The sequence below is a fragment of the Taeniopygia guttata genome, chromosome 6, assembly GCF_048771995.1.
Source record: "Taeniopygia guttata chromosome 6, bTaeGut7.mat, whole genome shotgun sequence".
In the NCBI taxonomy this organism is placed as follows: Eukaryota; Metazoa; Chordata; class Aves; order Passeriformes; family Estrildidae; genus Taeniopygia; species Taeniopygia guttata.
This window is the reverse complement of record NC_133031.1, coordinates 36,141,098-36,154,094: the sequence shown is the minus strand read 5'-3', so window position 1 is coordinate 36,154,094 and position 12,997 is coordinate 36,141,098. Positions and strand designations below refer to the sequence as shown.

Here is a 12,997-nt window from a genome sequence, read left to right as displayed (position 1 = left end):
TGGTATCAATAACTCTGGATAAAACCAGCTTGTGAATAGTGTATAAATACCAGAAATCAAATTGATTGAGTCCAGTAGAAACTGATATTCTACAGAGGGAATTTTCCAGGAGGAATGCTGCTGTCTGCTTTTCTCCACCCAGAGGTCATGTCCTGCCCAATTCCCACCATCCCAGAGACTGAGAAGGGGCTCCTGGGGAGGCTGAAGTCCTGCCCCACACGGGTATTCCTGCTGGGATTTTTCACACAGGTATTCCTGCCGGGATTTTTCACACGGATATTCCTGCTGGGATTTTTCACATGGATATTCCTGCTGGGATTTTTCACACGGCTATTTCTGCTGGGATTTTTCACACGGGTATTCCTGCTGGGATTTTTCACACGGGTATTCCTGCCAGGATTTTTCACACAGGTATTCCTGCCGGGATTTTTACTGCACTGAAGCAACGCTTCGTTTGCCTCCCCTTTTTCTGATATCCCTTAATGGGGTGGTAACAAAGCTCATGAAATCAACGGAATTCAGCAAAAATCACATCAAAGATCGGGTATTTCACGTGCCAGGAGCTGAAACAAGGGGACATTTTCTGTCAATCCTGAAACAAGGGGGGATTTTCTGAAAATCTTTGATTTGATGCAGAGGCTGGAGCAGTGGGGGCTGCAGCAGCAGCACCCACCAGGGACACCCTCAGCAGCCATGGAACAGAGCTAGGGAGCCCCAAAATCCCATGGGAGCCCCAAAATCCCATGGGAACCCCAAAACCCCATGGGAGCCCTGAAATCCCATGGGAGCAGAGCTCCTGGCTCGGCTGGGCTGGATTGGGCTGGACATGTGTCACTACAGGACACGAGAAACACCACACGAGCTGCTGCTATTGCAAAGGTGGAAAAGGGGAAGTTTATTTTCTGACTCCAGCATTTCTACTTTTCCCAGAGTGGATTGGAGGGTGAACGTGCCACCTCTCCAATGACATTGGACAAACTACCAGTACATCAAATTTCTCTGCCTCTGTGGAGGAATGGTAAATAATAGATTGTTTACAGAAAGTTGGGTGAGAAAGTTCTCTACAAGAATGTAAACTCAGAAGGCTTTAGAAAATCTTAAGAATCAGGGCGACAGGAGTGCTCACCCTTCCTCTCCCCCGCAGCATCGGTGGAGGAGATTCCTGTCCCTGCTGCTGCCCCGGGACTCTGAGCACACAGAGGCAGGGGTTTATCCACTGGGAATTGGCAGGGATTTGGCTGAGCATGGGATTGTGCCAGGATTCTGGGTGGCATTGGCACCTCCAGAGGCTCCAGCGTGCCACAGGTGCCGCTGCACTCAGGGCGTTCCACAGGAGATCTCTGTATTGTAAATGCAGGTGAGCCTGGTGGGCAGAAATGCTGATGTGTGACTCCAGCTCACAAGGCTGAATGATTCCTTTATTATAACTATACTATCATACATTAATATGCTATTTAAAAGAGATACTAAAACTACAAACCTGCTTTTTCTAACTCCCATATCTGACTCACTCCCAGCTCGTGCCCCTCTCTGAGAGTCCAGCCCCATGTGGGTTGGATTGGCCACCAGGCTCAAACAATCCTCACCAGAACCCAACCAAGCAACACCCCAGGGAAACAATTCTCCAAACACATTCCACATGGGAAAAACAAGGAGCAGAAACAGAAATTGTTTTATCTTTCTTCCCTCTGTGCTCCTCTATAAAAAACCCTGAGAGAAAAAAAAAAAAAAAAAGTGCTGCCACACCTCTGGGTGTGCTGCAGGACCCGGGCTCCTGTGGCCAGTGCTCCAAATTAAAAGGACCCCGGGGGTGGCTGCTGGTTCCCAGCCCCTTCCTTTGGTCATTACCCAGCATTGTCTCACCAGGCAGCCGGCAGCAGGAAAAGTGGTGAAGAATGTCCTCAGGGAGAGAAATCCATAATGTAGATATTAGCAAAAGGCATGTCTCTTCAGAGTGCTCAGACTCATTTTTCAGACTTAAAAATGAAGGTGATGGGTCTAAACCTTTTATTTCAGCTCTAAATTGGCTTTCTGGCTGCCTAAAGTGCTCTTTGCAGTGTTCAAGGACCAAGGTGTGTGCCAGAGGTGACACCGATCAACTCTAGGTGCCTTTTTCCTGCATTGCATGCAAACCCAGCTCCTGGAGCACCACTGCATTTCACAGGAACAGCCCTTTTTCTGTTTGTTGTTTTCTTGCTGTTGATCTTGTCATTGTGTTTCTGTTCTTCTGCTCAGTCCCCATTACCAGGATGTGGTTTTGAGTTTTACAAACAGCCACACACTAAAACATTTAGCAGCGTTCCTCTGTTCATCTGATTTCTGTCATTTTGTGCATTACTCCCGTCTCCACCTCCCAGTGTCTCTCAGGGTAATTAGAAGCAATGTATTTCCCTGATCCCGTGTTTAGCCACAGACCATCATCATTTGATTCCAAAACTTCTTGGGTATTACCTTTGTTAAGGTTATTTGCTGCCATGGGAATCAAACTCCTCTGCAACGATTTTAAACTGTGAAGCTGAACCATTTGTGTGTTGTGTGAATTCAGGCTTGGCCCATTTTGCCGTTATTCATTCCTTTAATTTTTTGCTGGAGCTGCTGGAAGCTGCGATGCCGTCAGCAAAGGCTTGCTCAGCTCCTTCCTTTCACAGCAGGGAGGAGATGGCAGGAGAAACAAACCCACGGGTGAAAGGATAAACCCACAGGTTAAAGGATAAACCCACGGGTTAAAGGATAAACCCACGGGTTAGGGACAAACCCACGGGTTAAAGGATAAACCCACGGGTTAGGGACAAACCCACGGGTTAAAGGATAAACCCATGGGTTAAAGGATAAACCCACAGGTTAGGGACAAACCCACGGGTTAAAGGACAAACCCACAGGTTAGGGACAAACCCACAGGTTAAAGGATAAACCCACGGGTTAGGGACAAACCCACAGGTTAAAGGATAAACCCACGGGTTAGGGACAAACCCACGGGTTAGGGACAAACCCACGGGTTAGGGACAAACCCACGGGTTAGGGACAAACCCACGGGTTGTGAAGGAACACTGAGAGCCCCGGGGGCTCAGCCTGCAATCACCTGGGCTGGGCTGGGCTGGACAAGGGAGCTGCTCTCCGGCAGCAGCAGCGGCACCAGGCTGCTCTCTGCTTGTCTGCAGGAAATCAGTAGGATCCCAGACTGGTGTGGGTGAGAAAGGACCCAAATCCCACCCAGTGCCACCCCTGCCATGGCAGGGACACCTCCCACTGTCCCAGCTGCTCCAGCCCCAGTGTCCAGCCTGGCCTTGGGCACTGCCAGGGATCCAGGGGTGCCACAGCTGCTTTGGGCACCCTGTCCCCCTACTCCCAAGGATTTCCCACCTCAGCCTGTCCTCTGGCGGTTTAAATCCGTGTTATTTTCCCTGCCGACGGAAGGATCTCGGCTGAGGGGCAGCCGTGGGATAGCTGGGACACCTGAGCTCGGGAGACCGGGGGGCTGGGGAAGGTTTGGGGGCTGAGGCTTCTGGGGATGGCGAGGAGCTTGAGGACCTCCGAGGCTCGGAGGTATTGGGAAGTCTGGGGGATTTTAGCGGCGAGAGATCTCCGGGAACGTGTGGGTGTCGGGGGTGAACGCGGGCAGGGGCTGCCTCCCGCACGTGCGGCCGCTGGGATGACCCCAAAATTCCGCTGGCTGCTGCACCGAACCCGCGCTCCCAGCGGGGGCTGCACCGAGCTCCATCCATCCATCCCTCCATCCATCCCTCCATCCATCCATCCATCCCTCCATCCCACCATCCCTCCATCCACCCCTCCATCCATCCCACCATCCCTCCATCCCTCCATCCACCCCTCCATCCATCCCTCCATCCATCCGTCCCTCCGTCCCTCCGTCCCTCCCCTCCGCGGGGCGGCCCCTCCGCGCCCCCGCCCCGCTGGCCCCGTGCCGGGCGGAGCCTGCCCGCGGTGCGGCGGGCTCGGAGTTGCTCCGGGCGGCGGAGGCGAGCGGAGCTCGGCGCTCCCGGCCCCGGCCCCGGCCCGGGCCATGCAGGATGCTCCCGGCCGCCGCCCCGCGCCCGCCGCCGCTGCTGTGGCCGCCGCCCGCCGAGCCCCCCGCCCCGCCCTGGGCCTGGGTGCTGCCCGCGGCCGCGGGGCTGCTCCGGGTGGGCGCTGCCGCCTCCGGGGCTCCCCCTCCGCCGCCGCCGCCGCTGCTGCTGCCGCCGCCCCCCGCGCTGCTGCGGCCCGGGCCGGGCTGGCGCGGCCCCGCCGAGCCCCCGCCGCTGCTGCCGCTGCTGCCCGCGGCCGCCGAGCCGCTCCTGCACGGCCAGGTAAGGGCGGAGCCGCCGTGCGGGGACACAACTTTCCCGGAGCCGGCCCCGGCACCGAGACCTCCGCCCGCGGCGGGGGAGGCGGCGGAACGGACTCCGCGGGGCGGCGGGGGCTCCCCGGGCTCCGCATCCTCCTTTTCCGAGCTCCGCATCCTCCTTCTCCGAGCTCCGCATCCTCCGCTTGCCGAGCTCCGCATCCCCCCTTTCCCGGGCGCTGCATCCCTCTTTTCCCGGCTTCTACAGCTCCCTTCCTCGGGCTGTGCACCACCCCTCTTCCTAAGCTCTGCATCCCCCCTTCCCAAGCTGTGCGTACCCCCCTTCCTGGCTTTTTCATCACCCCCTTCCTGGGTTTTTCATCACCCTCTTCCCAAGGTCTGCATCCCCCCTTCCCAAGCTGTGCGTACCCCCCTTCCTGGCTTTTTCATCACCCCCTTCCCAAGGTCTGCATCCCCCCTTCCTGGCTTTTTCATCCCACTCCTTCGGGGCGCTGCATCCCCCCTTCCTGGGTTTTTCATCCCCCCCTCCCTGGGTTGTTCATCCCACTCCCTCGGGGCGCTGCATCCCTCTCTTTCCCAGCCCCGCACCCCCTTTCCCAGCCCCGCACCCCTTTTCCCAGCCCCGCACCCCTTTTCCCAGCCCCGCACCCCCTTTCCCAGCCCTGCATCCCCTTTCCCAGCCCGGCACCCCCTTTCTCAGCCCCGCACCCCCTTTCCCAGCCCCGCACCCCCTTTCTCAGCCCCGCATCCCCTTTCCCAGCCCCGCACCCCCTCCCCAGCCCCGCTCCCCGCGGGTTCGCTCGCCGGCGGCGGTCCCGGTGTGCCGGAGCGCGGCGCATCCCGCGGCTCTGGAAAGGTGCGGCGGGGATTTCTCCGGGAGGAGAGGGGCTGCCGGAGGGGCTGGGGGTCCCTCGGCTGCCGGGGGTCCCTCGGCTGCCGGGGGTCCCTCGGCTCGGGCTCCCCGCCGGCTGCGGGATGCGCTTTCCGCAGATGCTCCCGGCAGCCGGGGCGGCATCGCCGCCGAGCGTTCCGTGGATATTTATAAAGACGAAAGTTTTGAGCCGTGTCACTGGAAGCAGCGTGTCGCGCCAGGGCTTTCCCTGATGAATATTTCAATTATTAATTGCTGCCGTGAGGCTCTGGCAGCCTCAGCCCTCCGCCGGGTGCTCGCCCCTCTCAGCGGAGGGGTCGCAGCCGTGTGCTCGGCTTGGCCTCGGCTTTATGATTTTTGGTAGAGAGAAGTGAAAATAAAGGCGAGCCGCGAGCGCCGTGGCGTCCGCTCGAGTGCGTGCGATGATTTCCAGCCTGTTCGAGCTCGAGCGTCTCTTGTGGTTCGCGAGCAAACAGTCGGTGCTGCTCTGATGGAACGGGAACATCAATTATTCCCCGGCGGGAGAGCGCTCCACGAACCTGCAGAGATGCTTCTGCTGCGGGAGCCCGTTTGCCGTAATTAGGAAATCGTGGAAAGCATCTTTACTCAGCGTAAAATCCTTCTAACTCCTCCTCTTCTTGTGTGTGTTTGGTTTTTTTCCGACCCCTCCGAAGTGGATATTTGGAGCTCATTCCCCGGTCGTAGGATTTTCCCCTTCTTCCAGCGTGGAATTCGTGCCGGTGCTCCCGCCCGCGTTCTCAGCCGCGGTGCCGCCCGCCGGGAAGGGCTGGATGGATAAAAGGCTGCCCAGCTGCAAAGTAAGTGCGAGCCTGGCGTGCTGAGGGTTCCGGGGGCTTTTATTTTTGGAGTACCGGAGCTGAAGAGGGCTGTGGGTTTAGGGCTGTGGGAGGTCGCTGTTTGTCAGGAGAACCCTGAGGAGGAGGAAGGTTGGGATGCTGGAAGAGGCAGGTGATGGAGCAGCAGTTGCAGCTTCACTGTTCCCAAGTTTTAATAGGACTAAAATGTCCTTAACGTTTATTCCTTTGAGTAGAATGTCCTCGTTTTCCTCCCAGATGTGATCGGGGCTTTTCCATCTTCCCTTTCTCCCTGGTTTTCCCACTGTTTGTCCCAAAGGGGTGCCACAGACGAGTCCTGGCAGTGTCACCATGGGCACTGCCACATCCCTGGTGCCAGGGTGGCCCCCGGGGTCCTGTGTCCCCGTCCCACCCCTGTTCCCCACATCTGCCCCTTTGCCAGCTGAGTGCTGAACACCTGGCTGTGTGCCGCTGTACCTGAGCTGGTTTTGTGCTCTGTCCCTCTGTCCCTCAGCTGGTTTAGTGCTCTGTCCCTCTGTCCCTCAGGTGATTTTGTGCTCTGTCCCCCAGCTCGTTTTGTATCTTTGTTCCCCCTGTCCCTCAGCTGGTTTTGTGCTGTCCCCCTGTCCCTCAGCCCCGTGTCCCCCCTGGCTGGGGAGGTGGCTGCAGTCCCTGGTGCCCGTGGGGCCACTCGGGGTGGCTGTGTCAGGACAGGACACGGAGTGGCTGTGCCAGCCCAGGCAGGGACCCCTTTCCTCCAGGGACTCCTTGTCTCCAGGGACCCCTTATCTCCAGGGACTCCTTTCCTCCAGGGACTCCTTTCCTCCCGTGCAGCTGCAGCACCCATCAGTCCTGTTCAGTTCATTTTTAAGTGCTCGCTTCAGCCTCAGCCCCGAGGCAGCAGAAACCCGCCTGGTTTGGGCAGTTTGTCCAAACTGAGGCTCTGCCTGTTGAAATACCGAGTTAAAGACTCGTTCTCACTTGTATTTCTGAGTCTGGGACTTGGACTGTAACGTTTTTCTTTCTTTCTGTTGGCAGATCTACCTGAACAGCGCTTTTGCCCTGGACTCGGCCTGGGTCCAGCCCGAGGAGCTGCTGCAGGGGGCTGAGAAGCCTCTGCTGCTCAGCAATCGAGTGGCCCTGGCCGTGGCCAGGCCAGCTGCTGCCTCCAGACCGCTGCCCACGCTGCTCCTGGCCCCTCAGCTGCTCCCAGGTCAGGAAATAATTACAGCACTCATTAAGTCCTTGCCTGTTTCTCGGTGGTTTTCCCTTAATGCACAGCCCAAAGCAAAGATTTGCTCACACTCAGCTGCAGAGCCTCGATGGGCAGGCACAGCTCGCCCTCTGAGAGGGAGAAGGGACCCGTGTGATGGCAGCAGATCGTGCCAGGCTGCTCTGGGCTGCTCGGTGCCTCTGCCAGGAAGGGACCAGCCACTCCCCACACACCGAGTTCATTTCTCACACGAAAACCACCGGCAGCCTCAGTGCCTCGGTGGTTCTGTGGCACGGCCCGTGTGGGATGGTTCTGCTGGCCTTGCTGGGGTCTGTGCAGACAGCAGCAGCAGGGAGGAGCACTGGATCCATCATCTCCTTATGGCACAGTCATTTGTGACAGAAATTCCATTCATCGGCATAACTGAACAGAAGAAGGAAAAGTTATAGATATTAACTGTGTAAATATTCTGTGATGCTTTAGGTAAATAAGATTTACACCTGGAAAAGAGCGTTCATCCTTGGACAAGAGCAGACCGTGCGTTCCAGCAGGGCTCAATCTCTGTTTTGTGGCTGCAGGAGTAAATTAAAATAGCAGTTTTATTGGAGGCTGAGGAGAAAAGTGTCTCTGACGCTTCAGCCCCTAAATACACTCCTAAAGTGGAAGTTATAGAACTGCTGGCTTGCACCAAGCTGTTCTGCCTTCCTCAGGGCAAAGGTGCTGCCCCTGGGGCTGAGAGCAGAGCTCCCTTGCCAGGGGCTGTCCCCAAAAGCAGTTTGTATTTGGGAGCTGTGCAGCACCCAGGACATCGTGTTTGCATCAGTGCTGAGGTGCTGGGGGAGACCCTCGCTCCTGGGCTCGTTACCAGCCTGATCAATTAGCAGGGAGTGCCCTGGTACATGTTGGCCCCTTCAAGCTGGGTCTGTATGTTGGTGTTGTAGCAGAGCTGCCTGGGGCTCAGCTGGAGGAGTCAGTGCTGTGGGGAAACCCTGGTATTAATTAATTTCTGTCGATTAGAGGATTTATTGGTATTTATTACACATAAAAGCAGCTGCGTGCCTGGGAAATCACAGGCTGGGTGTGCTGCTGAGGGAGGGGGTCCGGGCAGGGGAACCACAGCCCCTCCTGTTTCTGCACCATTAAAAGACTTCCATGTTTTAAATATTCCAGTATTTTAAACGTGCACAGGCGTATTTTACCAGGCACAGAGTGGCAGGCATGAGTCAGGAGTGCTCCTGGGAGCAGCTCAGGGGCAGTGCCAGGCGGAACAGGGGCACTGCCAGCCTGGTGCCACGCCTGTGGGCTGCAGGGAGCCCCGGGAGGGGACGGGTTTCCTCCCCCTGGGCAGTGCTGGCTGCCAGCTCAGCTCCCTGGGGCAGGAGAAGGGCAGGGAGGAGCTCAAATCCCCCCAGGCACCTCTGTAAATAAGAGGATCACAGAATCCTGGGATGGTTTTGGGTTGGGAGGGACCCAAATCCCACCCAGCGGCCCCCTGCCATGGCAGGGACACCTCCCACTGTCCCAGCTGCTCCAGCCCCAGTGTCCAGCCTGGCCTTGGGCACTGCCAGGGATCCAGGGGTGCCACAGCCACAAGTGTGCCCTGTGCTGGGTGTTCCTGAGGAGAAGGGTGCCCTGTGATGGGTGTTTCTAAGGAGAAGGGTGCCCTGTGCCCCTGGCAACGGTGCCCGGCTCAGGTCTGCTCTGGGAGGAGGCAGCACTGACTGGTTCTGCAGAAAGACCCTTGGTGTTTCTGGGAGGAAAGGAAAGGAAAGGAAAGGAAAGGAAAGGAAAGGAAAGGAAAGGAAAGGAAAGGAAAGGAAAGGAAAGGAAAGGAAAGGAAAGGAAAGGAAAGGAAAGGAAAGGAAAGGAAAGGAAAGGAAAGGAAAGGAAAGGAAAGGAAAGGAAAGGAAAGGAAAGGAAAGGAAAGGAAAGGAAAGGAAAGGAAAGGAAAGGAAAGGAAAGGAAAGGAAAGGAAAGGAAAGGAAAGGAAAGGAAAGGAAAGGAAAGGAAAGGAAAGGAAAGGAAAGGAAAGGAAAGGAAAGGAAAGGAAAGGAAAGGAAAGGAAAGGAAAGGAGGAAGGATTCACGTTTCTGTCTCCTGCGCTCTGAGGTGAGGTCAGGGCTGCCCAGGTGCCCCGTGCCACCTGTGTCTGTGCCAGCTGGGTGTCCTGCACATCCCTGTGAGCTGGGTGGGGTGGCAGGACCCTGTGGAGGGGTTCCACCCGCCCGTTAGGTGGAAGCTGGAGCCCTGTGGTACAGGACAGTCACGGGTGTCATCTGGGGGTGTGCCGGGCCTGTTTGGCACTCCTGGCACTCAGGGCCATCGCCACCAGTGCTCCCTGGCCGAGCGGGGTTCTTCTGCCTGTATCTGGGAAGGTTTTCATGGAATTGTGGAATGGCTGGGGCTGGAATGGGCCTTACAGCTGATCTGGATCCACGTGTCTCCTGCGTGGAGATGAGGATGCCGAGTGGGGCACCCCAAGGAGGTCACATTTTCATCCTTCTCCTTCATGTCTTTCCTTTCTCCGGATGGCAGTGCCCTTTACAGAGCCAAGGCACTGTCAGCACTGGCACTGGCATGCAGACACACATCCCAACACAGCTTACAGACTCCGAATGAAACGGGGCTGCTCTCTGTTCCATTTGGGTCCTGTTTTCTCCTGAAAGACACCACCCAGGACCCCTGACCTCCTAAGCACGAGCTCTGTGTTTGAAGCACATCTCCATTTACAAGCACTGGGGTTTTGGCTTCCCAAATTGGATTATCTTGTATTTAAGTGCTCGTGCTTGGGCTCCCTGTTTGGAAACAGAGAATAGCACAGCAGGACCTCGTTCATGTCCCTGAAAAGCCATCAAGCCTCTCTTTGTTTGTGGAGCATTCAAGCACTGCCAGCCAAGTGCTTTATTAGGTCTGGGAATGCTTGGCTTTAACCACAGGCTTCACAAAGTTTTTGTTTTGCTCATTAAGTTTATGGTTTTTTTGGTGCTTTTCCCATTATCCCCCAAAACAAGAGAAACTTTGAGTGAAGTTTGTTCTCCCACTTCAATTACAGAAATAAACCCACGAGCCATGTCTTTATGGGCAAGGCTGCTGTTCTGACCTTTCTATAACATCATCCCACCTGACCCCGAAAGCTCCGTGTGAATAAATCCAGCCCGGGGGGCTTGCAGGGCTGGTTGTGAGCAGCCAGGGATTTCTATTTACTGCACCTGAGCAGGGAAGTCAGGGGGCTGTTCCTGGGAATCACTGGGGGCTGCAGTGGCACTGCTGGGAGCTGCTCTCCCCCTTGGGAAGCAGGGACATCAGGGAAGGGGGGACATCAGGGAAGGGGGGACATCAGGGAAGGGGGACATCCCTGGGTTGATTTGTATCCAGTTCCAGGACTAGTGGTGTGTTTGTCTTAGCAGGGATATCCCTGTGTGTGTTCCCTGTGCAGGGATATCCCTGTGTGTGCTCCCTGTGCAGGGATATCCCTGTGTGTGTTCCCATTGCATGGACATCCCTGTGTGTGTTCCCACTGCAGGGATATCCCTGTGTGTGTTCCCTGTGTGTGTTCCCATTGCATGGACATCCCTGTGTGTGTTCCCACTGCAGGGATATCCCTGTGTGTGTTCCCATTGCATGGACATCCCTGTGTGTGTTCCCACTGCAGGGATATCCCTGTGTGTGTTCCCATTGCATGGACATCCCTGTGTGTGTTCCCACTGCAGGGATATCCCTGTGTGTGTTCCCATTGCATGGACATCCCTGTGTGTGTTCCCACTGCAGGGATATCCCTGTGTGTGTTCCCATTGCATGGACATCCCTGTGTGTGTTCCCACTGCAGGGATATCCCTGTGTGTGTTCCCATTGCAGGGATATCCCTGTGTGTGTTCCCATTGCAGGGATATCCCTGTGTGTGTTCCCATTGCAGGGATATCCCTGGGTGTGTTCCCTTTGCTCTGGGATATCCCTGTGTGTGTTCCCTGTGTGTGTTCCCATTGCATGGACATCCCTGTGTGTGTTCCCACTGCAGGGATATCCCTGTGTGTGTCCCCTGTGTGTGTCCCCTGTGCAGGGATATCCCCGTGTTTGTCTTTGCAGGGATATCCCTGTGTGTGTTCCCATTGCAGGGACATCCCTGTGTGTGCTCCCATTGCAGGGATATCCCTGTGTGTGTTCCCACTGCAGGGATATCCCTGTGTGTGTTCCCTGTGTGTGTTCCCTTTGCTCTGGGATATCCCTGTGTTTGTGTCCTTTCCTCTGGGATATGTTTGTTCCCTCCTGCAGGGGTATCAGGTTGTTCAGAGTGTTTTAGGAACTCTAAACACAGGCTCAGGGTCAGGTTTAGTAGGAGACTTTTGTTCCACAGGAGGTGAAAGTTTGCACAAATCCAAATTGTGCACTGGGATGTCCTCAGCCCCTTGTGTCCTGTACCCATCACCTCCCTCCTGCAGAATCCTTCCACCTCTCCCTGTGCCTGCCTGGGCCCTTTTGGGGCTGTAAAGCACAGAAGTTTCAGCAAACTGAGCAGCAGCTGTCTGGCACACCTGGCAACATCTGTCTGCACCCAGAAGGGGCTGAGGGTGACAGTGGCACCATTGGCCTCCATCTGCAGCTGAGGTCAAAGGAAGGGACAGCGAATTCTGCTTGAAGTCCTGGAGCTTGAAAATGCAGAGAATCCAACTTAAAAATACAGAAAATTCTGCTTAAAGACATCAGAGCTTAAAGATGCAGAGAATCCTTTTTAAAAATACAGAAAATTCTGCTTAAAGACACCAGAGCTTAAAGATGAAGAGAATCCTTTTTAAAAATACAGAAAATTCTGCTTAATGACATCAGAGCTTAAAGATGCAGAGAATGCTTCTTAAAAATACAGAAAATTCTGCTTAAAGGCATCGACTGGGCTGGAGGCAGGCCCAGCACGGGGAGCTGCTGGTGCAGCAGGACTGGTGCCAGGTGTGCTGATGGTTTTGGGAACAGGAGTGCCCAGGGAGGGTTGGATCCCATCCCTGGAGGTGCCCAGGGACTCCTGGAGGTGGCACCCAGAGCTCTGGGCGGGGGACAGGGTGGGGATGGGGCACAGCTTGGTGATCCTGGAGGGTTTTCCAGCCTCAGTGACTCTGGGATTCAGAGAAGTTTGTGCCTCACTGCCAGGGGGTACCATGACCTGGCAAAAACAGAGCTGGGGAAAACACCATTGCTGGGAAAAATCCTGCATTTCCCCCTCATTGCAGAATCAGTGATGGTGTTTGACTCCTCTTTTCGTGGCATTTGGCTTTCTAAATTCCCCCTGTGAGTGGGGGGTGATTAGTGGGAACTCTAAAATTCTTTCAAGTGCTTTTTGAACAAAACTCACAGCAAGATCTGGTTTGTTTGTGAGGAGAACTCCTCAGGTGGGAGCCCCCAGCTCTCGGGGAGCCCTGGCCCAGCTGGCAGTGCCTTTGGCAGAGCTGGGTTGTGTTTGAGGGGATGGGCAGGGGTGGGAACCAGCACACCCCTCTGGCTGCCCTGGCTGCCTCCAGACCCTGGCACAAAGTCAAAAACAGCTGTGGCTTTGATTTTAGTCCATGAAAAAAGCTGCCAACTCTGTGTGAGGAATTACAAACCACAAGGGTTTGAGTGGGATTTGATATTTGAACTAACACAGGTTGGAAAAGTAGAAATTTGGGGTTTTAAAATAAGGGATTCAGGGGGTCAAGATGGAGGAATTTGGGCATGTCCTGACCTTCTTCTCCTTCTCCTTGCCCTCCATGTCTTGCTGTGATGGTGACACTTTTCTGTTGGTTGAAGGTACAGACACGCTGTCCAACATAAAT

The 12,997-nt window shown here is 55.6% G+C and overlaps 1 protein-coding gene across 1 annotated transcript in view; it reads left to right on the top strand.

Moving 5' to 3' along the window:
* Window positions 1-3,912: 3,912 nt before the first annotated feature.
* TCERG1L (transcription elongation regulator 1 like) overlaps window positions 3,913-12,997 on the top strand; it is a 50,738-nt gene continuing 41,653 nt past the window's right edge. Inside the window, exons 1-3 of the mRNA XM_030276907.4 lie at window positions 3,913-4,304; window positions 5,846-5,989; window positions 7,025-7,199. Of these exons, the coding sequence (XP_030132767.4) occupies window positions 4,029-4,304; window positions 5,846-5,989; window positions 7,025-7,199 (595 nt within the window). The 5' untranslated portion in view covers window positions 3,913-4,028. The remainder of the gene's footprint in view (window positions 4,305-5,845; window positions 5,990-7,024; window positions 7,200-12,997) is intronic.